This window comes from Camarhynchus parvulus, chromosome 4 (genome assembly GCF_901933205.1).
Source record: "Camarhynchus parvulus chromosome 4, STF_HiC, whole genome shotgun sequence".
Classification (NCBI taxonomy): domain Eukaryota; kingdom Metazoa; phylum Chordata; class Aves; order Passeriformes; family Thraupidae; genus Camarhynchus; species Camarhynchus parvulus.
In genome coordinates, this window is record NC_044574.1 from 57,551,376 (window position 1) to 57,578,303 (window position 26,928).

At 41.5% G+C, this 26,928-nt stretch overlaps 1 protein-coding gene across 1 annotated transcript in view; it reads right to left on the reverse strand.

Moving 5' to 3' along the window:
• Positions 1–12,036: 12,036 nt before the first annotated feature.
• Positions 12,037–26,928, reverse strand: part of TTC29 (tetratricopeptide repeat domain 29) — a 114,452-nt gene continuing 99,560 nt past the window's right edge. Inside the window, exons 11-12 of the mRNA XM_030948399.1 lie at positions 12,530–12,602; positions 12,037–12,149 (exon numbers count right to left, since the gene is read on the reverse strand). Coding sequence (XP_030804259.1) covers positions 12,565–12,602 — 38 coding nt within the window. The 3' untranslated portion in view covers positions 12,037–12,149; positions 12,530–12,564. The remainder of the gene's footprint in view (positions 12,150–12,529; positions 12,603–26,928) is intronic.

Consider the following 26,928-nt stretch of genomic DNA (forward strand, 5'->3'; position numbering starts at 1 on the left):
ATAAAGGCCAATAAATTACCTCCGCTGCTTATCTGAAAATCCATCTATCCTGTCGCCTTTTTAATTTTTTTCCCCCTCCGCTGGAGGAGGTCGCGTTTGTGCAACACGCTGAAGCCGCCCCTCGAGGGCGAGCTGTGGGGCAGTGCCCTCCGGCTCCCCCGGGGGGCTCTGGCTCGGCCCCTCGCCGCCCCAAATCCTGCCGAAGCCAGGCGCTTGTGGAGGCAAGCCCGGCTGAGCTCCGTGTCCCCCTCCCCCGGGCAGTGCGGGGGCTGGAGAGGAGGGTCCTCCCCTGCGCCGCCATCCTCGGGCTTCCCCCGGGCAAAAGCAATAAAGCGGGTAATTAGAGTGCTAAAGACGGATGTAAATAACGGGGAGGAGGCGGCGGTGACAGGCGTGCGACGCGGCCGCTGCCCCCGGGCATGAGGGAAGGAGCCCCGCGGTGCCCGCCCCGAGGCTCCGTGCGGGGGTCGCGCTGTCCCCGCGGCCGGAGGGCGCCGGCGATTCAGGAGGGACCCCCCGCCCTTCAGAGAGGCCCCCTGGCCCCCGGAGCCCCCAGGGCGTGCAGGGCAGAGGGGCTGCGGTGGGGGGAAAGCTGCAGCGATCAGCAGCCTTTCAAACCCCGCTGCAGCCCGCGGCAGGGGCTCCGAGTGGCTTTTCACACAGGCTTCTGTCAAAGGGGGGTCTCCTTCACCCCGCGGTCCCAGGCACACACGGACACCCCAGGTATTTCTCCTAGAAGTGTGATGTGTAAACAGCCACATGTGTGATCAGCCCTGCTCAGCTTTGGGGCAATGAGCCCAGGGGTGCTCGCCATCAGAGCAGGGTGACGTACATCCATCCCTGGCCCTCACGTGTCCCACGGCTGGTGCTGACCAGCTGGGTGCATTTCCTGCACTTTGCATGCTCCAGCATGGGGTGTCCTAGTCCTAGAGCCTGGAGATGACCTGCCCTAGAGTCACCACTTCTATATTGGTCCCCAAAGCTCTCTGGGCAGAGGAAGAGAAAAATACCCTCAAGGCAGTGAGGGAAAACACCACCGTGGGTGGGCAAGAGAGGAGGCACAAAGAGCCACCAGGCGGCCCGAGGGTGATGTGATGAGTTGTCCTTGCAGATGTGTCCTTAGTGATTGTCACCAGGAGCACACAGGAGCTGCAGCAGAGTGGCACAGGGCCCTGAGCTGGCTGGCCTCTGTTTGCTGTGTCTGTCTGCATGTGGCACTTGGGGACAGAGTCCCCTCAGGGTGTGTGTGGGCACACGGGGATGGCCTGCTGGATTTGAGGAAGGCTCACAGTGTGACAGGAAGCCTTTTCTTAGCCATCTTTTCACTCACTCATAGATTTTCTCTGGCCTGTGGCACCACATTATTTTGGAGGGAAAACCATGGAAGTAGGTGGGGTAAACTTTGAGAATGCACATTTTTTAGGGAGGACAGTTACAGGGAGATAGCTTTGTCTGCATTGAACAAAGCCATTCCAAACCAGGATGTCAAACATAGACTTGGCCACACCAGATGGGGAGGGAAAACCACGGAAGAGTCTCATGTTATGACCATACCAACATTTTATAGCAGCAGTGGCTGTAGCTTTTACAAAAGCAAAAAGTTCAGTTTCTTGCCATATTTTGTGGGCAGAACTTGTAGATGTGCAGCAGCAAATGAACCATGTCCTGTTCTCACCCTGGACACCGTTGTCGGGGACTTCTGGCAGTGACACGTGTGGCAATGCCTGCTGGGCAGCAGCAGGGAGGTCCCTGGGCCAAAGAAGGGTGTGATGAGCAGGGCTTGTGCAAACTTTGGCATAATAAAAGCCTCCACCCCACAGGTACACACAAACATACAGACACAGCAGATGTTAGGTAAAAAAAAACAAAACCAAAAGGTGTCACCTTTTGAAATAGTTTTTACATCCTGAGTTGCAATATTTCTTTCCTGATTGCTCTTCCTTTTAGAAATACAGATTCTTTAAGAATAGAGCCTTAAAATGCAGCATCTGTAAGAATGACTGTGAATGGACACATCTGGTTCTTGACACTAACCCTTCCAAATTTCTACCACAAAAAGTGTCTCACCACCCTCCCGGTGAAGCTGAAGGTACGGGATCCTTGGAGGCCTCCCAGTTCAGCCCCTCTGGAGGCTGGGATGGTAGCACAGCTCAGCCGCTCCTGGCTGTGCCTGCCCCAGGGATTGAAGCAGGGCAGGACACCACAGGCAGCTCTGTGCTGGCTGGAGCTGAGGGACACCTGCCCAAGCAGTGCCTGGCATGGGCTGGGCACAGGATCTGCCCCAAGCAGGCTGTTCAGGGGTGCCCAACTGTTTTGGGGAGGCAGGGGAATAGAGGAAGGGAGTCAGCCATCACACAGAGCTGCTTGGCCCCAGGCTGGAGAACAGCTCCCAGCTGGTTCTGCAGACTGGCTGGGATGCAGCCACCAGAGACCACCCACCACTCACCTAAAGCTTTCTCCCTTCTGTAAAGCCCTTTTCTTCCCTGCTGGGGAGGTCAGGCTGTGTTTGGCCTGGATATGAAGACCAGAGCTGCTTCCCTCACCCAGCTGAGCTGCTTTGTCTCCCTGCCCCAGGCATTAGCACTTCTAACTCGTGGAATAGTCTGGATTAGAGCCAGACAGCTGCTGGGCTCTTGCCCCATGCAGATTTGCCAGGCAACGGCGCCAGGACTTTGTGAGGTTCTGACCTCTCCAAGGACCCTCCTGCCTGTCCTTTGGATGATCCCAGAGCAGCCCTGCATCCCAGTGGTCCCACATGTGTGCTGGTGACCAGGGACAGGTCAGGCATGGGATGGGGCTGCCCTCCCAGGCAGCTCCTGGGGATGGAGCAGGAGGCAGCCCTGGGAAGGTGGGGAGAGGGTTTTCCTCCTTTCAGACAGCTGTTAAAATGTTTTCATTTAATCAGCCACAGCACGCACGGCTCAGTAAAACAGCTGGCACCCGGGCTGATGCACGGGGATGTGTAATTTTGATTCCTACCTTTCTGTTTCAAAGCTGTGTCGTTTTCAGCACTTTGATCCAGAGACTAAACTTATTGTGGCATATTTATGTATATGACATTTTCGTTCGCTCCTTTATTTATTTATTTCTGCAAAACACGGCACTGACAAGGTTTCTAGTGCTGAGGCAGAGATGCTCTGTGAAGGAAAACACATGGGCCAAACTCCAGCATGTGCTCCAAGAATCCTGTTTTGTACATGTCATAGGCTCCAATGGTAGGAGCAGTGGCAAAGTGTGGAAAAGCTCATGCAGGAAAAGGAAAAACCAGGCTGGGGGTGAGTGACAGTGTATTTAATGCTGCATTCCAATGGATTGTGTTTTAGTTTTATAAGGATGCATTTTTCTAGAGTTTTACAGTTCTTTCAGGGTTGTTATGGCAACTCAGTGCTTTTACCCCTCCCTGATAGTAGCATACTGATCCCCACAACATTCCCAGGAATGTGCTGCTATCCAACCTTGCAGCAGAGGAATACAGAGCAGTTAAGGATGGATGAGGAAATGGAAAGAGGTTTCCCAAGTCCTAAGAGGGCTCTTCGACTTGGGACCAACCCTGCCCCATCTGAGAACATATCCAAAACACTGAACCAGTACTTCCCTTCAATCTCTCACTCCCAGGGCACTGGCAGTATGAGATACTCCATGAAACACCCATTTCCCTAAGAGCACAGCAGTTTTTTTAAAGCTCAGCCTCAGGTGTGCTGCGTAGGGGAGGTGAAAGCTGACTTCCCTGAATTTGGGCCTTTATGTTGGGTTCTGTGGTGTCAAATAAGGCACAAACTCTGGCTGACATCAGAGGATGGAGCATTAATAAAATCCTCTTGCCTGGGGATTTCAATACATGTGATTTTCTGCCTTTTCCCTTGTGTGGGACACACATGGGGTCTGTTATCTTGGTTGTCCACTCTGCTGGACAAAGCCTGTGGGGATACATCCACAGCTAAACCACTTCCCCATCTGTTCTATTGGCCTGAAGAGGGCTTAAAACACTTTTAAAACTGGTTTCAGGCTGGGGAGGTACAAACAGACAGGGACAGCCATGTGGAATGTGGTTCCCCCAGGAAGGGAAGGGGGAACCAGGGAGCCAGGTCTCATCCATGACTGAGCCACCTGAGGAAGAGATGCTGCTCGTGTGGACATTTCAGCACTTGGGGCACCTCCTTCGCCCTTTCCTGCCTCCCAGACAGCTTCTGTTCCAACAATCCTCATCCCCCCAGTGCAGCAGCAGCCTGAATGCAGTTCTCATGGCTGAGGCTGGCATTTATTCCGTGGGTCCTCCTGTCCATGGACACCTGTGAGCACAAACAGCACTGTTACCCACATGGAAGAAGGAGAACTCATTTCTGTAGAAACATTTTAAACATCCTCAGCAACAGTTTCAGAAGGTCTTGGGTTTCACATTAAGAGAGCTCTAACGTTAAAACTGGGAAAACCCAAAATATTAAATTAAAAAAAAACAACCACTCCTTGAAAAGCAACTGAGAAATTGCTGGGGCTGTTAATTTCTCAACTTTGGAAAAGACTCTTTGACTCATACACATCCAAACTGAATCCCTGGGCAGCGCTGACACCAACTCTCCCTTCACCCCTCCAGATCACTAACCCTTCTCTGCCCTATGGGTGTTTTTGAGCCAAGTCTTCTTTTTTCCTTCTTGCCCAGAGGAAATCACCAGGTGGCTGGGCTGCTTCCTTGGGTTTTGTGTCAGATCTCAGTAAGATCTCACCCATGTGCATATTTTAAGCATGACAATCTTTGAACTATCCCTGACTGAACAGAGAAAAATGAGAAGCTTTTCTCACATAATGGTACCTTATATCCAAAGCAGGAAAACCACCTGCAATCACAGGAGAAATATAACACTGAATGTGGTTCATTTTCAGTCCAGGCTTTCTAGGAAGAAGATGTTGTTCCACCTTTCCTCTCACTTCAAAATTGCCTGCCTTGCCTTGATCTGGGAAAGCACTGTGCTCAGATTACGGGCAAATACGATAAACCAACATCTCAGAACATGTGTAGTTCTTTATTTTGAGGTACCTGTAGGCACTTTTGGCTGGCATTTCATCATTCCTCAGTCTTCTTTCTACCGAGGCAGAATCACTCAGATACTGTAAAACAACATTGCTTGCTACCTTACACCCTAGGCAGTGAGCTGTAACTAAGATGCACACGTGCAACCTGGTGGTTTTTTCTGCCAAACACCTCTGCAAAGCCAGCTGCATGACACTGTCACACACATAAGTCACTGTATTGCCCTGCTGACACCCCCTGGTTACAAGTACCCCGCTTTTCTGAAGGTAAAAATCCTCCTGGAGTACAAAACTGCCAGAAGAATAAAAATTGTAATTACAAATCTTAACTTAATACACAGTATTTATGTGTTCATTTAAATATTACATTTCTGTGGCAAGTTTTTTCATTGTGTGTTGTTCAGTCATGTTGGGACAATTTGTTAAATAATGCAGAGGCACTTGATCATGGAACAACATCTGAGGTGATTTACAGTTCCATCTTTTAGCAGCACACCTGTAAATTGCTATAAATAATGCTAAGCCCTATTAAGGAGACATCAGGGTGCTTCCAGACAGAGGGAATTAATGGGGAAGCAGTTTTACCCAGGATGATCCTGGGTAAAAGCACTGCCAGTTGGGGTTCCAATACACAGGACTGCACAGTCCACAGCCAGGCCTGAAGGGGAACTTGTGGGAGGTCAAATCAAGTTGTGGAATGGCAGAGTTTGGAAGGCATTCAGCAGCAGGCTGGTGTCCAGAGATCACTGACATTGCAGGCTTAAGTACCTTTGTTACTCTTGAGGCAGTAATGGACTTTTTACAGGTAAGATGTTTGCAGCAAAGCTTAATTTGAAAGAGCTCCACATTTTTACTTCTCATCTGTATCACATCTTCATTCAGCAGCAAGGATAAAATGAAGGAAGGCTGTGAAGCATTGGAACTGTGGAGACAGAGGGGACACTTTGAGTGAAGGTGAAGAAGGCAAAAAATGGGTCTAAGGAAAAGTGTGGAAGAAAGAGCAAATGGGGAAAGGATACAGTAGGCTCAAAAAGATCAGATAATTTACTGTAATTTGTATTTGTGTGTCAACCAGAAGCCTTTTGGCTGGGAGGTGAGATTGTGACTTAGTTCTGCTATGAATATCCACCTACCTGAAAAAAGATTTATTTCTTTTTAATGATGCAATGCTGTATGTGGAAAATGGTGAGAAAATAGGATCAAGCTCCTAACCAAGGACTGGCCATGGCAAACCAGACAAAACATGGAAAGTACTTACCCCAGATGAGTGATCATCATGCAGGGAGGCAAAAAGCCAGCTAAAGATGGCAGGACCACATTAAACTATGAAATAAACCTTTTCAGCTCATAGTGCTGTTACCAACACCTGCCCTTCAATGGTGCTGAAGATGATTTCCAGGTAGAAATTCAAAAGGCCCCAGTAGAGAGATCAGGAAAGGTATGGTGACCCATAATTCAGAGCTGCCACATGCAGGCTTTTACTTCAGCTTGCAATACCTGTGGAGACATTGAAGCCTTTGCTTCAGAAGTCAAGAGCTGACCTGTCCTTCTGTTACAGGAGAGCTGTCACAGGAAGGAGATTTAGCACACACGTGGAATGGTCTTCAAAGGCTCAGAAATCAGAGGAACAACAGCTTGTCTTGTCTTCCTTGAACAACAGCTCTGACCTATGCCTGAGATTAGACTGAACCAAGCTCACCCTATTTTAGAGGTGGAAAAGCCTCTTCCTGGCTCATGTAGTCAACACCACGACAGGCTCATGAGCCTGGGCTTGGTTCCACAGTGTCTTTTAGCTGATGAAGACCACTATACATTTCCAGCACCTTTTTCCTTTGAAAAAATAGTTAACTTCAGTCTCACAGTCCTGAAGATATTTCACTCTTGTCTAATATTAAGAAATGTACAACAGGGACTGCAGAAATAAATCCCAGCATCTGATGGTGAGATTAAACCCAGCAGCTTTCAAGGGAAAGTGCATTGTCTCACTGATGGAAATACTCCAGCTCCCTACAGTGGGACATGGGATCTGGGAGAAATAGAGAGGGTGACTGAGACAAACATACTTCTTGCAAATATATTAGTTTAGGTTTTTTAATCTTTTACTTTCCTCACCTTTACAGCTTGTTTTTTTATTTACTTTGTATAGACTATGAAGTTTTGTGGCACAGATAGTTTCAGAAAGTTATTTTCTAAGCAGGTCCCACTATCCTGAATTTTCTAGTCAGGAAGAAGGAGATAAAAACCCTAGAACATGACTTGTATGAATGACCCCACCCAGGGACACTGATTAAACATCACCTGCTCCAAGGTGGTTTGGTGTGTGTGTGTGGAAGTGCAGCCTTGAGCGGGTGTTCATGTTTCTGCCAAAAGCAGTGCAGAACCTGAGTGTGTCGGTGATGCTGCCCTCCAAGAACAGAGGTTTGTAGAAGCAAAGTAAAAGCAAAGCCCTAATTCATCAAAATATTCTAATATCACAGAGCTCCTCTGAGGGTATCAAGGCTCAGCAGATGTGAAAGCTCATTGCAATTCTGAATGTTAAAGGGGTTGCTGTGAGAGAGAAGCAACCAGGAGGTGGGAAGCAGGTAATCCTGAACTTCCCTTACCATAAATAAATTTTGGTTTAATCTGTACTGCGAGCAGCCATCAGTGCCAAGGAAACATTTTCTCCTGGTACTTGTGTGGAAAGAGAGTGTCTAATTTCCTCAGCCAAGTGACACTGAGGAGCCGGGAGGCAGACAGCTCTTATGAAAGCAAACAGCAAAATAACAGTGACCACTGGGCTTCAGGGAGGGCTCTTTGAAGATGTTTTTGAAGTCATTGCTATGGTTAAGTCCAGATTTAAGTCACTACAATTGTAAACTGTGAACTTGTGGCCAGCTGGGACAATGTTTTCTGACAGTCCAGGAAGACCAGGAGCAATGTTGCCAGGGATAGAACAGCTCAGTGCACGAGGCAGCAACCTTTCCAAGCTGATTTACCTCTGTGTATGGATAAGTATGTCCCAAATGAGGGGCTGGATGTGCCAGTTACAAAAGCTGCCTCCCACAAACAAGGGCTGCCTCTCATCTGTCTGGTGTAGGAGATCTCAATCCTAGCTGGGCTTGGAGCCGAGCAGGAGTCAGGAACTACTGCCACTCCCAGACACTCCTCTACTCCTCTTAGGATGCTCCAGTTCCCAGTCTCTGGCTCAGCCATGTGCTACTGAAAATCTGCTGGGTGCTGGTTTTCTGTCCCACGTCTCCCATGCTGCAGGAGACCAAGTTGCAGAACTGAGCTGGAGAATGAGCAGCTGCTGGGACCACTTGAGACTTGTCCACCCCAGGATCCTCCTCAGCTCCTGGAGACTTCAGGCCTGTGCCAAAAGAGGGCTCACACATGGAAATACCCATGAACATGTTTATCTTCAAAGACAGCACACACATTCTATCTACTTGTAAGCATTTGTATGGCAAATACAGAGGTATTTCAGGTATTTGAGGTATTGAAGTTATGTTGTCAAACAAGACACAGGTTTGTTTAAAACAAAAAAAAGTCCTCATTCTCTTCTTTGTCTTCTTTGTAGGAGCTGTCTTCAGAAATACCTGCCTGAATCTCAGGATAAAGTCCTTGATGCACACCACTTCTGAGGGCTGAGTTCTTACCTCATGAATAATAGTTGCACCTCATAGAACTACTCAAGATTTTTAACCTATTTCTTGCATTTTTACATGTATATTATTGCTTCTTCCAGTTACAATCTACTTTTTCCTAGCAGGAAACTAACATGTGGCTTTATTAATACCTATCATCAATCTTATTTATTCCATCTATTTCCAGGTAATTATATATAGAGTATTTCTTAGTCTATATTCGGATGGCCTATTTAGAGATGAATGGATTCCTTCCAGAATGGCAATGACCTTTCTGTGACTCAAACATTAATTTTCTAAATGGCATCACAGGTGAAATACCTTATACATCATCATAATTAACAAGATACACCCTATTAATGGACAAAAACCATGCTTTTCATAATTATAAACAGAATCCTTTCTGAGATACAACCTTCCTCTCTGCTACAAACTGTTAGTCAATACCATTGGATGCATCCACAATGAAACCTACTAAAGCGCTACTCAAAAAGCCACCTTAATTGCCAACCTAACATATCCTAGGTGCCCACAAAATGTAGATTTTAGAGACATAACACTTCAGAACTATTCAGATATTCATCTGCTCTATTTGACAAGTCTCTGGTTTGAAACAGACTGGCATTACAGGCTAAATTGATCTGTTTGCTTTCCTAACTAAAGTCAGCTCTGCCTGTGATTTCTGAGAGCACAGACAAAGCTGTAAACTGCAATCCATATTCTCTTACAAGTCCTCCTTCCTGATTGGAAATTAAGGATCAGGGGATCGGGTGCTTTCTGGTAAAACCTGGAGGAAGCATTGCAAAAGAAGGAGTCAGGGTGGAGAATAACTGTGCTCCATAAGAGGAGCTCCTTAAAGGAATTAAAGCACCTCCCATGGAAAGAGACAAAAGACAGAAGCTCCATTACACCAATGTGAGCTCTGATCCCCACAGTTCTTACAAGCAGGGCTGTGTCTGATGAGAGATCAGCAAAGGGAAGTGATGTTGGGAGAGCTCTGCTAATTCAGAGTGGTGACTTTTCTTCTGCAGCTGCACTGGGTGGAACTTCAGCCAAGTGCAGTGAGCACTGTGCTGTCAGCTGGGGTGTGTGAGGCGCTGCTGTGACCCCTGCAGCTCTGACTGCTCCCAGCAGCTGAGAGCTTTATTCCAGGATCCTGTCCAAACAACATCCTGCTAACCTCCTGGCCCCCGTAATTTGAAGGGGGAAGAGCCTTTGTTTTCCCACTGAAAAGGTCTGCAAGGGGCTGAACAACACCTGCATTCTGCCAGACTGAGTGTTACTCATTGGACTAATTGTTCCTGGGATGGCAGACAGGTATATTTAGCACAATAAACACAATACGCTCCCAAAGCTTCCTGACTTTCAAGAACAGAACTCACACATTGCTATAGGATGATAGATCTCCCCCTTTTTTTATTAAAAGCTCCATAAAAGTAGAAAAGTGAAAAAGTGTTAAAAAGTATGGGAGAGTTAATGCTCCAAGGAATTAATTCATGACTATTTTTCACAAGCATATCAGAGTTATCATGTAGTAACGAGCACAGATTGGCAAAAAATAGTGAAATCATGGATGCTATTGAACATAACTGCACAGTAACTTTTGAGACACAAAATCAGAATGTTCAGTTCCTGCAGAAATGTACATGGGGTTAAAAGCCATTAAGAATTTAGAAACTTGCCCTTGATAAATTGATAAGTGTCTTTTCTAGAATATTGGCGTAGTTTATGTTATTTTATGTACTTATTTTCTTTTACTATGAAGGCCAAATTCAATTATGTCATTTCTTTTGACAATATTTTGATAAAAGAAACCAAATACCTAAAATTTGCAGTCATGCTATACTTACAGAGATTATAAGAGCTTGTAGATTAACAGGATTTTAAGATATAATTTGAAAAATTGTGCTGGTTTTAGAATGTTTTTCTTATTTCATATCAATACTATTAAAATATAAGGGGGAAAATTAAGAGGTAGACAACACAGATGTTTATATTTAATTCGTAGTCCTGTTTCTCTTTCTGGTTTCCATAAAATTTTTACCTCATTTTACCACTCAGCAAAGAGATTTGTTGCCTATGTGTGTGCATAATTGCACGTGGGGATATTTCTATATAACCTTTTCAGCCTTGCAAAAGCCTTCTAAATTAACATTGTTATAATAACCATGGTGTTCAGACAATAAAGACCTATAAACCAAAGAATAAAATTATTGAGCTATTTGTATTTAAATTGCACGTATACAGCATTTTGGATCAAAAATGGTCTAATAAGAGCTGGTTAATGATACATTTTTAGTATTCTTTAACAGGGAGAAACTCTATTGTCACATGTCAACCAAATACTGGGATTACAGTCCTGAAGAAAACTGTGACTTGAGTTATTACTATGGCAAAAGCTAATGCTCGCTCAAACACCATCATAAAACCTGATTATAGGTCTAATGGACCTCGCTACAAACTCTGAGTCTAGAAACCTCCATTTAAAGAAAGGAATGGTTGGCTATTGGGAGTGATAAAGCTTTCTTTAGTTCCAAAGAAGGGGTTCTCTAATATGTGAAATTATGAATCACCAACTTTCTTAAATAAAATTCAAAGGTTCCAAATCCTGGTTTTATGTGTATTTTGCAAAGTGATAACTTCCAAATTCTGTCCTCTAACTCTTGCTAATGCCAACAGCGATAGCAGCAGGCTCTGAGAATTCTGAGCTCCCTGAGGACTGTGAAGATCACAGATGTCAGTGGGTCATGTGGGGAACCCACTGTCAGGAGTTTCATCAGCTCAAAACCAGACACAATTTTTTACACAGACTCCAAAATCAATGCTTCAGATTATTTACCTGAAAGAACCTAAGCAGAACTTTAGTTTACCTGATGGTGGGAAGCGCAGAGTCACAGAATGGGTCAGGCTGGGAGGGACCACATCTGGTCCCACCTCCAGGCAGGGCTATCCCTCAGCACATGGCACTGCATTGCATTCAGATTGATTTTAAACAAACCTGGGTGCGTTTTGAGTCCAACCTGTGATATAGATTGGATCGAAATTGCACCATAGTGTGCCACCCAGGCTGGATCTATTCTGTTTCAGCTACAGCTCAACCCCAACCATTACACACATGCTAAAATCACTGGTAGCTCTATGAATAGGTTTTTCTGAGAGGGACCACAATCTGGGATTTACAGAAAACTCTCCATACACATTTGGAGCCTGATCTTACAAGGTATTGAGCATCTTGGATTCCCATTCATGTTAAATATCTTAACAGGAGGATTTTGACACTTTGGAAGATATTAAGAAATGGGGGCACAAAGTAAAAACTTTCTATTCTATGACTCTTTGTCTCTTAAAACAATTTATTTAAATGACAGATGCTTTTTTTTTTATAATAGCGTTTTAATAACAAAACCTTTGCTGAAATTCCTCCTTTGTTGCACTACTCTTCAAGGATCTTGTACTCATTATACATCAGCTGCTCTGTCAATAAGCAGGCATCCTCTAAAATAAAAAACAGCAAATAGAAAAATACTAAAATGTTAGAAGTTTATGCATATACATCGATATATACATGTTTTATATTTGGGGTTGGCATCTAATTAATCAGACTTGTTTCTGTCTCAAAGGCTTATTTCTGTAAATTAAAAGTAATTACACGATCAAAGGCAATTAAATTCTAAAACTAGGAATATGTGTAAAAAAACTGAGGGAAGCATGAATTAGTTCATTTATGAGTAGGAAAAATATAATTATTTAGACATAATAATACAGAGATGATGTGTAATTGCCTGTCAAAATCAGGTTAAGTATTGATAGCAATGACATTTTGTAAAAATCAGCAGATTGGTATAAAGTCTGTGGATTAAGAGCAAATACTGTACCAGGAAGATCTTGAACTGGAGTCTTGGACAGAGGCTCACAGAGGCTTTGAGTCACTTGTTTCTTTACCAGGTTCTGTTTAAAAAAAGAAAGTGCATTAGTTTTTAGATTTACAACACTTTTAATGGTTAAAAGGCCTAAATGGATTAATTGAAAAAAATGACCTACAGAAAAAAGTCACAAGAAAAGGAAATCGAAAAAACACAGAGGTGAGTCACATAAGATATAATTCGAGAAACACAGAACTGACAGAGGTTTCTGATCCCATTTCTTGCACTCCTGTGCAGCAGTTCTCCAACAGGACAGGTCTGGGTGGGACCAGCTGGGGAGCCAACAAGGGAGATGCATCTGGGAGAAGATGATGGCCAGGAGAGCACTGAAAGATGGCAGGCAGGAGGAACACCATGCAGGGGAGGAATTGAGCAGGGCAGGAAGCAAGAGAAGGCTGCAGTCTCTCAGTGGGGTCTTCCTCATGGGATGCAATCAGGGAACAGGTGGCTGGGAGGCCATGGCTTGACTCTGCAGTTCTCGACAGCCACAGAGTTCATTTGCTCCAGTGATGCTGTCTCATTCCTTCCTCACTGTGTATCCACACCAAACTCCCACCTCCTGGCTGCACTTCCTGCTCTGTTCCCAGGGACTCTCCAGCAACACACTTCCCTCTGCCTCATTCCACCTACACCATCCCTGGGGCATTGTTCCTTATTTTGGGAACCACTGATCTGCTTCACCTCCTCAAACGAAGAAAGCGCACATATCTATCTAGTCCACCCCTGACATCTATTCTCCAAGGCTTCTGATGAAGGCTGTTTCCCAACATCCCTAATCTCTCTGTTTCAGTGCTTCAGAGCCTCATTGCTCTGTTTCTTCCCTAATACTTAAGATAAATATTTATTGCAAATTAAACTGATTTTTCTCTTGTTCTCCCTTTTACAGCTATAAAGAACAATGGAGAGCAGCCCTCTTTCAGAATAACTCCTTATAGCTTGAGAGACTATTTTCCTTTCTGTAATCTTCTCTTTTGGAGGCTAAGCAAACACAGTCTCTTCAATATTTGAAAGGAACTCATGTTTTTTAACTGGATGCTCCTCAATTTGTCACTACCTCTTTGTACAGTGATGCCTAAAACCGGACTTCAGCTTTCAGTCACAGCAATACCAACGGTGTTTGTTTGGCATCATAATTTAACTTGTGGCCAAAATAAATCATCCAGTTCTGGTGGGGGTTAAAAATAATGTTTGAAGCAGTGTCTCTGCTGGTACAATATCTGGAACAGATTAATACTACTGCACCACTCATGACTCAATAAAATTTCTGTTTTGTCATTTCACAGCTTTTTATTAAGTATAGTTGCTAACTAGGACTTTATCCATAGTTGTATGCAAATAAGAACAGGATAAGTAAATCTACGAAAAATATCTGAGAATTGGCATTCCCCTATGGAGTCTCATTTTGTAAGAGGGCAGTGTGTGTGTTAGTGGTTTACTCTGTATTTAGCAATGTAGTTATTCCATGTGACACGTTCTGAAACCAGGCTTAAAGTAAATGAATTCCTTTCCTAGCAGACCAAGCCTTAAATGAAAAAAATCTAATAAAACCTGCATGGCTTGGTTTGGTTTAGCAACTCAGCCCATGGCAAGCAGCCCAGAAGTGCTCACAGGGGTGAGAACTGTGCCGTCCCACCCCAGCTCCACACCCACGCAGTGTTGCTGCTCTTTCCAGTGGATGCACTTTGGTGGAAAGGTGGTGCAAAGTGTGGCTGGGTACAGCAACATCTGTATTTCCAGGCAAACACACAGAAAAGTGTGTCTCTGACAGCTACAGACACTGACACGTGCAAGAGACAGTGGGGATGTGCACATGACAGATGGGGAGTTACAGCAGAAATTGCTTTTCTCGTGCACCTTTCGGCCTTTTGCCTTCACACTTGGGCACCAAGCTATTATTGGCTGATTAACAGCTCTGCCCTTCCAGCACATATTAAGCATATCAAGGATAACTGATGGAATAGTGAGCCATAAATGTTTTCTTGGCATTTGTTTGGCCTATGCTATTTGGAAACAATAAAAGCATCTCATATTCATAATGATAATACATATATACCACCACAGATCACACCATCAAGCATTCTCCTTCCATCTTATTGTGCAAAATGTGGAGATAACATTAATATGTATTAATAGAATGTAAATATAATTAATCATAATAGGATGTCCCTGACAGATTACCACTGCTGTTGATAAAATATAATTAAAATTGTCTGGTTGGATTTTCAGTGCAGCTAGAATTGGCGTCTCTGTTCCTTCTGCTTCCATGTGTGTATCTACAGAATGCTACACTTCTAAAAATCTCATTATTTCAGGATGTTTTTGGGAGAAAAAAATGAAGGGCTGCAGCTCCTTTACATTATATGATTAGTGAAAAGCCATACAAAAGAAAGAAGGCCACACCCACAAAGACTGAAGCTACAACTAACTCCAGAGAGGACAGGAATTTTAGGCACTATTCTCTCAAAAGATTATAAAGAAAATGAAAACAGCACCTGAGACTGCATGCCCGTGTGATAGGAACCCATTCAAATGCAAGGTTTGCATTATTCAAAGACTGCTGGACTTTATTAAACAAGAATTCCACTGAAAGCTCCATGAAGTGATGAAGTCATAGGAGGATTATTGTTTCAGGTATATAGTTTCAGCTGAAACTAGTTTGAAAAAAAAAAGGACTTTTTTTTTGAGAAGATGACAAAAATAAGAATGAGCATAGCAAGCACAAGGTGACCCAGAAACCATATTTCACTGTGTTTTCAAAATAAAAAAAATGACGTAGGGTCTAATGAAAATGGGAGGTGGTGGGCTTGGATACAAAGCAAGGGCTTCTTTGTGCACTGCCACCTCATCACTGGAATTCCCTGCTGCAGGATGCTGAGGATGCAGCAGTTTCCTGTGGGCTCAAGAAGTGCCATGGCAAACAAATAGAGGGAAAGCCCACAGGCTCTCCTACTCCTCCACTACAGCTCATCTGCTTATGCAGAATCCTCCAACACATCACCTCAAACAAGATGTGGTTACATGCTGTTATGTTCTCACATGCATTCAAGTGCCTGTACACAAACAAGGCCCTATTTGCAGCTCCTGCTGATGAGACTGAACTTTGACTATAGTGTACATACAAAAGTTGTAATATAAAGCAACACAGCATTTTCATTACATCTGTTTTCCTTTAACAGAATTACTTCCATGTATTCAGATCCACCCCTAGCCAATACTGCATGTTTTGTCACAAAAGGGAGAGAAAGCAAGACTCGATGTATTACCATGTTGGTGATACACAGATGATGAGATAGAACTCATTATTGTATTTTAAAATTTACTTGCATTTTTAAAGGTCACACAGCTGCTTTGAGTTATAGAATCTGAAGAATGATGTAATGGTGTAGGAATAGAGCAGAAAATAATATGACTGCAAAAAACATGCTCATCCCATACTTGTAGATGATCTTCCAATGTATTTTTTCTGTCTTGATAAATGAAAATTGATGCAATGCATTTTAGAAGCATGTTGGGCCTACCTGTTTAACCATGTTTCCTGACTTGGTTCACGTGGAATGGAGGCAGTTGTACTTGGAGATTTCATTAATATAAAGATTAATGAATTTGTACAATTTGGGCATGCAAACCATTTCTATCAGGCATATTCCATTTAGAATAAGCAGTAAACCATATATAAGGGTTGTGTCAAAGTTTACTGAATAGGGCCCTTGGTAGCTAATGTAACATTTCTCCAACAAATCAAAGGTATTGTTCTATGCTCACATGAATATACAGTAGCCATTACCTTAAATTTAAAACTCACTGTGAGCAGCAAACACACTGTGGGGATATGAAGGCCATATTGTATCAGTGGAGTCTGCAGAGATTTTCTTCATATGGCTTTGCCTGGTTGAAATATATGTTGCAGTTGAAAGCTAAAGGGATTACTTTTGAATAGTCATCACAAAGGTTGATTATATTCGTATATCATTTAGCTGGACCCTGCAGGCTATTATTCCATTAGCTGTGCTGGCCCTGCACTGTCAAAAAGTTGATCATATAATGTAAAAAGGGTCCATGCTATGTTAAGGTATGTGGAGCAACTTGAAGCAGCAATCTTTTAAGAGCAGTACAGCTCTGTACTTGAAGGTAGATTGCATTTAAAATAAATACCCGCAAAATGGAATAAGTACAATAAACCTACCTCTGTTTCCCATTTTTCCTTCTTCGAACAGGCTGTATGTAATTTGAGTAAGTTAATTGCACCAGGTAAGATATTGGGTATGGAGTATTTTTTCATGCTCACAGCCAAAGAACTACACCTCAAAACAGCTGTGTCTTTACGTGAAAGCCTCACAAAAACAACGTTTCTGGTGAAATAGGTTTGCTGATTACGCTTCCCTTGCACATGCGAACACACACACATTTTCTTCCAGTGCTTAATAAAATGGATCTTCAGACGGTTCCATTATGTGGATGCCTTAATATTATTTTATGCTAAAACATGGACAGTGCATTAGATTGAAAGCATCTTACTGTTCCAGGAGGCAGAGCAATCATGGACTATCCCTAGATAGCAAATGTTCCCATTGGGGAAACATTGCCAACAACACAGGCTAATGAATCACAGCAGTTATTAATCATGGGCATTTGGAAAAGCCACACATAATAGAGATGGACTCTCAAGATGAGGAAGGTTAGAAGGTGGGACTGAGAAAAAGACAGAAGATCATCCAATTGCATTTTAGAATAAGTTTATGGATGAGTATTTGGTTTAGTACAGTTGTGCCCATGCTTGCCTCTGTCTTTCTAAGCAGGCAGAGAAAGAAACAATCTAAGTGGCTCAGTTCTCTCAGCTTTCAGATCCTTGAAGACAATTTGGCAAAAAAGAAATAAATAATAAACACACAAATACAAGACCCTTAGGGCTTATGGCCTAGTGGAAGTGAGTGCTTCTTTTATTAGACAAAGTTGTTTAATTTAGATTGTAAAAGCAAGAGTTGGTTCTCTTTCAGTACACCATATATATTATTCAGGGCAATGAATGAGTCTTTATAAGTACAAATGGGAGCCTTTAATGAACTACAGCAAGCACTTGAGCAGGTAGGTTTCTCTGAATAAAGGCTTCACAGATGGGCAAATTTATGAATGAGAAGCAGAATTTATTTTATAAGCTTTTGAAGAGCCTACTCAGACTATGGCACTATAATGAAAGTGCAAGGTTTTCTGATTTGGGTGAGAAAACCTAACAGGAATATGTATTTTTCCCTGACTAATAACTTCCTTTATTTACTTACTCATATTCAACAGTTCTCAGACAAGTTAATCTTCCTCTTTTACATAGTTTGGGCATGTTCCAGACATTTGTGCAACAATGGAAATCTCTCTCAATCTTACCTTTTTCAGTTCTGTGCATTGTTATACATTCATCTGTGACATCTTTTCCTCAAACCATTTGTTGAATATCAGTTTTAAAGAACAGCTCTATCAGGCCAAATAGATAGAAACCAGGGATTTTTCTCAAGGCCAAAATATGACACTGTGTCCTTTGTGTATCTGGAACTTAGAGATCACAAAAATTCTACACAAATATCGGCGACACAGAAAAATCAGCTTTGGAAAACAATCATCAAGAAGATCACTTCAAACATGAAGAAACCTGAACAAAACTGCTGCCAGTTTTTAGCTCATAGTTTTACCTTTACTGTCAACAATTTCTACATTAAATCCAAACTATTAGCCTAAAATTTCAGTACAGCATCTTGTCTCTGGCTCAACTTTGTATTTGCCATTTAGTATCTTGAAATATTCTCAGTCAAAGGCAAAGATTTCCAGCAGCACAAAACAGGTGAGCATCTGCCCAGCTGGTTAATCAAGGTTTCCAAAGTCAAAGCAGAATTCCCAAATACCTAGAGAAGGGTTTCTTTTATTTCAGTCCCCATCCAGATGCAGAATGATCACAACTGCAACCTACTTGCTGTCTCCTAAAGACAGGACAAGTCCTGGGGGGAACTGCTGAGCAAACTTCTGAGCAAAGGGTGTATGCTTACTCTTGTCGTAGAAGCCAAACTTGCTCTTGGTTACCCTGAAGAGCTGGTGAGAACACACAAGGAGTATAAAAACACTTCTATTACCTCTACCTTTGCCTATCACTAAAGACTGAGCCTGAAATCTACTCAGAAATCTATATGAAAGGAAACCCTTACTTTGCTCACAGAGGAGGCAGTTTATTGTCTCAAAGAACATCTACCAGTATTTTTAGAGGCATTCCTATTGACTTTTACAGAAATGTGTCTATCCCAATGATATTGCATCAAAGTTTTAACACACATCTTTAGAGTTATGAATGAAACCTACTCTCAAAGAAGCAGTAAGTAGCTGATGTTTCTGACAACATATTGATCATAACAGAAGCAGCATATTTGTTCCTAAATTGTGTGCAGAATTATCATGGCTACTTCACTTTAAAAAAAAGCAAAGCCAGGTATATTGGGTGCTCAGTAAATAAATAAAGTACAGTAGGCGTGAAAACACAGATTTCAGGCACAGTGACAATTCTGACACAAATTCATAACAAAGCCACTACACAGAAAAATTCTTGCCGTCTTCCCCCAATTCACTACAGTCTTTGTACTGTAAATTTAAATACTCTGCTGGAGAATTTACTTTTTGCATTTACCATGCAACTTTTGTGTATGACTACAAATAAAACCTCATCCTTTTTCCTTTACTCAGACATAGTGCATTTTTTTGTTAAATATTTGGTATAAAACCACAATTAAAACCTGCAAGACAGCATAGCAGGACAGTTCATGTGCCTGCCTTTTGTGAGCACCACCTTCTACCTACTGAGCAAAACTCTGAGCAGAAGAGCTGCTCACTGGCAGTGTGTAATATTTATTTCTGAATATGCAGCTTGATGTGTCTTCAAAGGACCTGGCTGTCACAGAGTGGTTAGCACTCCTTTCTCTGAAATTCAGGTTCCTTAAAGGTGTCCCAGGAGAGGAAAGCTGGGAAACACAGATTACGTAAACACGTCCTCTTGCTTAACTGTTTGCCATTATCATACCGGGGCTCAAATACAGTATCAGACTGCTCTGACTTCAATTATGTCTGACTTTAGTTCTTTCTGCTTTATCTCTGTATTTTGACATGAGCATCCTGTGTAATTTTGTTGAGAGTTTCTTGTTCTGCAGCTCTCATTCTTTATGTTTTGGTTTGGCTTTGCTGCTTTCTGGTCTCTAAAAGTTTACCTGCCCTTCTAGAATTACACTTGTAAGAGCACTTTTTCATGGCTGAGACTTTCAGCATCTCCAGTGATCTCCATCTCTCTGCCTGGTGGTTTGCGAACTGTTTATCATCTAAGGTCTCTATAATGCAGGTTTTTTTTTGCCTGGGAAACTGTCTTCCATGAGCTTAGCCAAAGGTATCATCTGGGTACAGAAGCAGAAGCCAGTGAAGCAGAGAAATCCCAGCAATGCATCTGCTACAAGAAAAAAAAGGAATGCCATGGAGATTTTTTTCTCCTTACCTGACTTTAGCTTTACATCTGCTAAGGCACCCCAGGCATGAGTGTATCCTCTCTGCCTGAGGAGATGTAGGGAAGTGTCTGGAAGATCATGTTCTTTAAAAAGAAGGTATGGAATCCCTTATGGAAGTATCAATTTTCTTGTGACTGAGCTTGTCTGGGGAGAATATTGCTCCCCTCTAAGACTGAAGAAAAGTGCTCCTACTTATCTTTTAAAAATAACCAACAAAAATAGCTGCTGGAAATGAAAGTCCTGGTTTATGCAGGGTCCTTGCAGTGACCATGCTGACACTGGTATCCTATAGGACATACCTCACCCATGGGCACTTAGGAGAATCCTCTTTGTCTCAGCTTTTGTTGCTGATTTTACCAACAGATTGAGAACACAGAATCAGAAATCAGACCTAATTCTCTTTGCCAGGCATTGGGAACAATACTTTTGCTGGCCACAGCAACACAGGGTGTTTAGTTTCTCCCTCCTAGTTTTTGAATTTATGGCCATGCTCTCCCAGAAAACGTGTGACAACTTGAAAGACCAAGACTTGTCTTTACAGCTAAGTAGAGAGCTCCAGCTTTCACGCCAGTCACTCGCTTCTTTTGATGAGAAATAGATTCACATGAAAAAAAGATTACACTGAAAAATGGAAATAGATTTTCTGTTTTATTAGCAGTAGCACAAGACTTGTGAGCTACTTTAGAAAGTTAGAGAACTACAGAGACTTTTAAGAAAAAGCTAGAAGAAGCTAGAATTTAAAAATAAATGCTCTGGCTAGTCTGGGTCCAATTCTCAAATGATGCAGCCAATACAGGTTCACTGAAGTTAGCATGGTTATGTCAGCTTTGCCAAATTGCTTCAAAACAGATCTTTTTAGAAAACATTTGACTTGAGAAATTTTAAATTCACTTTGAATTATGCCATACCAGTCACACTGTTTTGCTCAAGGAACAGCAGAGATTAGAAGCATGCAGCAGGAAAGCAAAATGTCTTCGTGAAGTAAAAGATGTCACCCTCCCATTCCACTCCTTGACCACAGTGATGAGAGTCACCAGCAGGTACTCCCAGTGTGGCAGACACTCAACAGAGCTGAAGGGAGGCACGGGAAGGAGAGCAGCCATGGTGACCTGGCCTCTTTTGGATCTTTTCCACAATCACAATGCAAGGGGAGAAAAAGGAACAGGATTATTTAGGTGTTGCTGCTCAGTTCTGTCTCTCACAAAGGCACCAGTGGAAGTGCAGGCAGACACCAGCTGCTGCTGGTTTGAAATGCTCTCCTAAGATGAGAGAAATCATGCAAAACCACCAGCTGAGAAATAAGGAAGGAATTTTCCCCCAGAGCACAAGTCTGACACAGGGATTCTGGCAGATTTTATTTTTTTTATAAACTGTTTCCACAACTGAGGAAATCTGTTATAAGATTATCTTAGGTTTGAAAAGATAATGATTTCCCCAAATTCATAAAGTGAATGGTGAACTTGAGATGATTTCAGGTGTCTGAATCTTTTACAGACTGGGGCACTTGACTGCCATCATGCCCCTTCATGGGAGGATATGAGAGTCTCTTTGGAAGCTGGATAAATTCCAAGCACTAGATAAAAGACTCTGGGTACCAGTAATTTGATAATTTAACATCAATCTGTACTCATTTGAATGTTGGTGCTTTGACACCAGGTCTTCCTTATAAAAACAGTAACTGGCTTAAAATCCATGCTGGGATCTGTATGTTCTGATCAAAACACAGTCCTACCTCATAGCAAAGCTCACAAGGTGTAACAGACAAAATCCATTGCTATAAATTGGAATAAGACAACCCCACTTGGGAGTTTCAGAGTCTCCAGGTCACAGGTAAGCCTGCCAGCCATGGCAGTGGGGAATAGCCCTGGGAAGGTTTACTTGCCCCACTGCAAGTCTCCCTGGTGGAATGTTTGCTGTGGCTTTATTTAATTCTTAATCTCTGCATCTCTGTTTAATTCCTAGCTGCTTTAGAGACCTGTTGTAACACAGCAGTTAAAAAAAAATATTCACATGTACTGCCAGGCCTCCCCAAAGAGTACTAACTTGACACGTAGGCCATGACAGCTGGGCTTGGACTACTAAGAAATCTAATCCAGGGTTTCCATCATCTCAGTTGTTGCCTTTCTTTCATTACAGTTTGACTCAGCCCCTAATGGATTCAGCTTTATAAAATCAGAAAAAGAGGAAAAGAAAGCAATTTATTCATGTTTCACTAGAGCTCGCAGAAGACGTGAATTTTCTCTAAAAATGCAAATTATTTTGTGCCACACAAGTGAGACTGGGCAACTAAAGCTCTTAGAGGAAGGGCCTTTCCCAGGGCTAATGTTTTTATACCCAGTGATTGAATAAATTGATCCCTCTTTCATCACATCTCTTCTGCTCTCCTTTTTCTTCAGAAGAATGTAACCAAAGGTACCAAAGCACCCTTTTGAATTCTAAGAAAACTGATTATGCGTGTTAATTTAGTTTTTAATCCCAGCCATATCAAAATAAACACCACAGGCATGCGGAGCAGCAATCAATATCTCTTAAGCATCAAGTTAGTAAAAACAAGGATTTAGTAAGAATCCAAGATGTAAAAGACTAATGTACAAACTAAGCCCTTATTTATGTAATGTGTCATTATACAAGCTCAATATAAACCTGAAAGAAACTATTTCAGAAGAGCAGAAATGGTTTACTTGCACTGCATCAAAAATGACCCCATAAGACCTCCTTTACTGAACTAGCCCAGATATTTAATGTGAACATATGTTTTTAAAGGATTTCTTGTCTTATGTCCAGTCATTCTTGTTAATTCATGGGACAGCATACTGCAGATGTGCTTTTTTCTATGTTACATAAAGCAAAAATTACATTTAACAAGTGCAAGGTTGGTCATAAAAATAAATAAAAATAGACTCTTAAAAGCTGGGAAATCACAAAGTGAAGCTATCAGTCATTCTTATTGAGAAGGGTGAGGACAATATGAAATAAAACTTGCACATCTATGAAGAGACATTCCTAACATGCCAGCACATGCCTGTTATTTCTCATTCTCTGTAGGTTGCTTTCATTGGCCCAATATTTCTTCCTTTAGGGTAAGCTACAATGCATGTTTGCTCTAGATTCTCTTTCTAGTCATTGGCTTAAATTGTAATAGTAATTAAATTAAACATTTTGAACCTATGTGCAAGTTTGCTTACTTAAAAGAAGAGAGAAGTCAGTTTTTGTGTGTTCTACTTCTGGGTAAGAACTTCAAACTGCATGTCTGTTTACCAGTAGTGCTATTTGTTAATATAATTGTTTAATAGGCTAATAAAATAACTTTCAGATTAGTTTTCAAATCCTAATCCAAATCTAAGTGCTAATTTTTGCACCTTATCCATATGCAAACTAATCAGACCATTGCGATGAGTATTTAGTCCTGTATGGTTTTACTCCTTCCTGAGTGAGAAGTCATACCTCTTCAAAAAAAGGAATATTCTCTCCTACTTTTTTGCTGACACTCAAGGTCTCAATCTTGCATCCATTATTTGTACTTTTCTTTCAAGAGTTGGTATACTATGGCATTCAGAAAGAGGAATCACTCTGTCTTCTAGCACATTGCTTAGAGATTACTAAGTTCACCTATATCAAAAGTATAGACATCTCAAATACACATTTCCTTTATATATTTACATTCAAATTATTATTTGTAGTGGCAAAGTAGCTTCACAATTAACAATTATGTGAAAAGTCAAGTTTACTATGAAATTTGTTTTCTGCTTTTATAGGAACGACATGTCACAGCTAGAAATAGTTTCAACACAGTTCCCCATGAGTTTTAAGTAATACTTTAGCAAAACAAAATACTTTTTTATAACTGCATTTGAAGTTTAATCTCACACACAAATGATTTACAATTCAATACAAACAACAGCCACTGGTATCTTAAAAGTAGTTCTAGTAGAGAAGCTTAAATTATGAGACAAGAGATTTATTTTGAAGAGTTCTGGATTTGTTAATGGACAACTAAATTTAGTAAGACAATGCTAATTCATGGTTTTGTATATCATATATTTGCTAAGGACATACATATTCACCAAAAATAAGTGTAAACAAACAACCTAATACAAGCCAAAGTACTGGTTCAGGTCTGGACTAAATCCTGACTGTGTAAAACTTCCCAAGTCACTTCATTAACCACAGGGGGTATAATATCAATCAAAGTTTATATTTATCCCTATGTATTTTCATGTATTTTTTTAAAATAAATGTAGGTCATCACTATATACAGAAAGTAAATAGAAAAAAGAGCAGTTTTAGGACACTGTGAAACAAAGGGTTAAAAGGTAAGCTGTTGGAAAAGGACATGAATTTTTTTTTCAGACATTTAAATAAATCATAACATCTTAATTCAAGCATACATCATACACTCGTGAGAAAATATGACTTGGCAAAAATGTAATATGCCTGCTTTGAAGCTAATTTTGAGAAGCTTACACAAGACACCACAGAGCACACATTGCATCTTCTGAAATTTCCAAAACAAGCCAGCAAGCCTAGAACCTTTCAGGACTCCTGTACAAACTGAAGACCAGGCAAAAATGACCCACAAAGGATCACCAACTGAATTTTTTTGTTTCTTTCAAATCCCAGCCCCTACTTTTTGGCCTACCAGGTAAAACTTTCAGAAGATACAACTCCTTCCTTCTGAGTACTGGAGCTTTCTACTGTCTCACCACATTTATGCATTCTAAACTATTTCTGTCTCTTCCTTTCTCTCAAGTACCCAAAGCCTTCCAGGACACTTTCACTGAATGATCCCCTCCATTTGCTTCCCAAAGAGGTTTGAATGTTCTTCCAATATTTAAGGCAGTGGTATTTGCCTGATTCTGTAGACAAGTTAAAGCAATATCCTTGAATAAGCCTCTTTTTCCACTCCCATTTCAATTAGGATGTTATCTCTAAATTCAAATAACAGCACTTCACTATCAAATCAAACTTCATCTCTGGTCATTTAACCAGTGCTGTGAGGAGAGAAAAAGGAGTGAAGACCCCATCAGGAAAGCATTGCAGGGAAAAGATGAAAGAAAACCTTGAAGACAGCAAAAATGTGAAAAGATGATGAAGGAAAAAAGAGTGGAAATAGTCATTAACAATACAGATTTTTATTTTCCAAAAAAGTAACGAACAAGACAATACAGGGAAAACCAGTAAGTGACAAAAAGTTTAGTAACCACATGATGTTGTATTCTGACACTGATTGCTGGGGAAGCTTCCCCTGAACTTGGAAAATGCAAGAAAGAAGGTACAGGTGTCTCTAATATATAGCTCTCAATTAAAAGCAGAATCAGTAGGATGTCAATCTGCAGGTTGACACGCCTGTCAGAAATTCCCCTGCATAGCCCAGGAGGCTGCAGCTGTTTTGCAATCACCCTGTATCCTGCTCATTTGCCTCTGACACAGAAAGCTGCTCTCTGCTGTAGCACACGAACAGCAACTTGATCCCCTCACTGCACCTAGAGTCAGCTGATGACTGCCTGGCTTTAAACTGAACTCCAGTGTGAACTTTCACGGTGCCAAGATATCAGAGAGAATTTTTTAAATACAACAGCTGGAAGTTTTCTGTGTATGGGCATAAAAGTACAACTTAACCCAGTGGTTTATTTTATGATGCCCACACAAAAATAACAGAGCACTGATATCAAGCATCACATCTCCACAGATTGCACTGTTCTCCTGTTTCTATTTGTGTCCCTAAGAACAAAAGAGTGGGGAAAAGCACAATTACATAGTTTATTTTCTTTTCTCCCCCAGAAAAACAAACACACATACACACACAAAAGTTGAACCAGAACTCATGGAATAGAAGATAACAGCAGAAAGGTGAAATGTATTCTTGGGATGGTGGTGACTAAGGAAGACCTCCAGCAGAGATCAGCACTTTTATTTTCTAGATAAGAGAGGAACAGTCTCAAACCAAAAAACACTGTTAGAGTAGGATTAGAACAAGCTGAGAAATCAATCAGGCAAGAAAGTAGTATTTGCTCAAGAGGTTTAAATCACATGTACAAAGGTATTACTTGAATCAGCCTCAGTACAAGAGTGACATGAAGTGCAAAACAAGACATTAATTAAAACCAAGAATGTGCCATGGGAGGAGAGACCAGCAAAAATCTGACTTTCATAGCAGGCAAATTGGCTACAACTCTAATAAAGGATATAATGATGGATAAGTAAATTAAAATGTTATAATGAAGAAAAGAAATCAAGATCACTTCTGTAGAGGTCTCCTGAGGTTGTTTTCTTTTGAGGAATACAAGAGATCTGGATGACTATTACCTGGTTGATTAGATTCCCAGAATGCTTCAGATATCTTCCCTGGATTAACAATAAATTAAAGGCAGAAAATAAAGATAAAAATAGATGGATTGATTTTCAGTATGGAGAAACATCAGTAGTGAATTCAACATGGATCTAAGGCAGAATTTGTTCTGTAAACATTTAAATAAACCAAACAACTCAAAATGTTAGTGAACAGCAAAGTGACAACCTACAGCTGACAAAAAATTGTACTGGGTGATCAAAATCAAAACTTTAAAGAACTTGAAAAAGAGTTTACGACTGGGCAATAAAGCATCAGATAAAATTCAGTGTTGATAAATGCAAATTGATGCATGTATGTAAAATGTCGTTTATGCACAGGGGGATTGGAAGCTGCAGCTTGATAGAAAGATGACTGATAGCAGGATATAAAGAGATGTATCTATTTTCATGACTGCCATGAAGAAAACGAGTGAGAAATGAAAACTTACTTTCTTACCGAGCAAAAGTTGAGAGGTAACAGCTGAAGCTGCGAAAAATGGG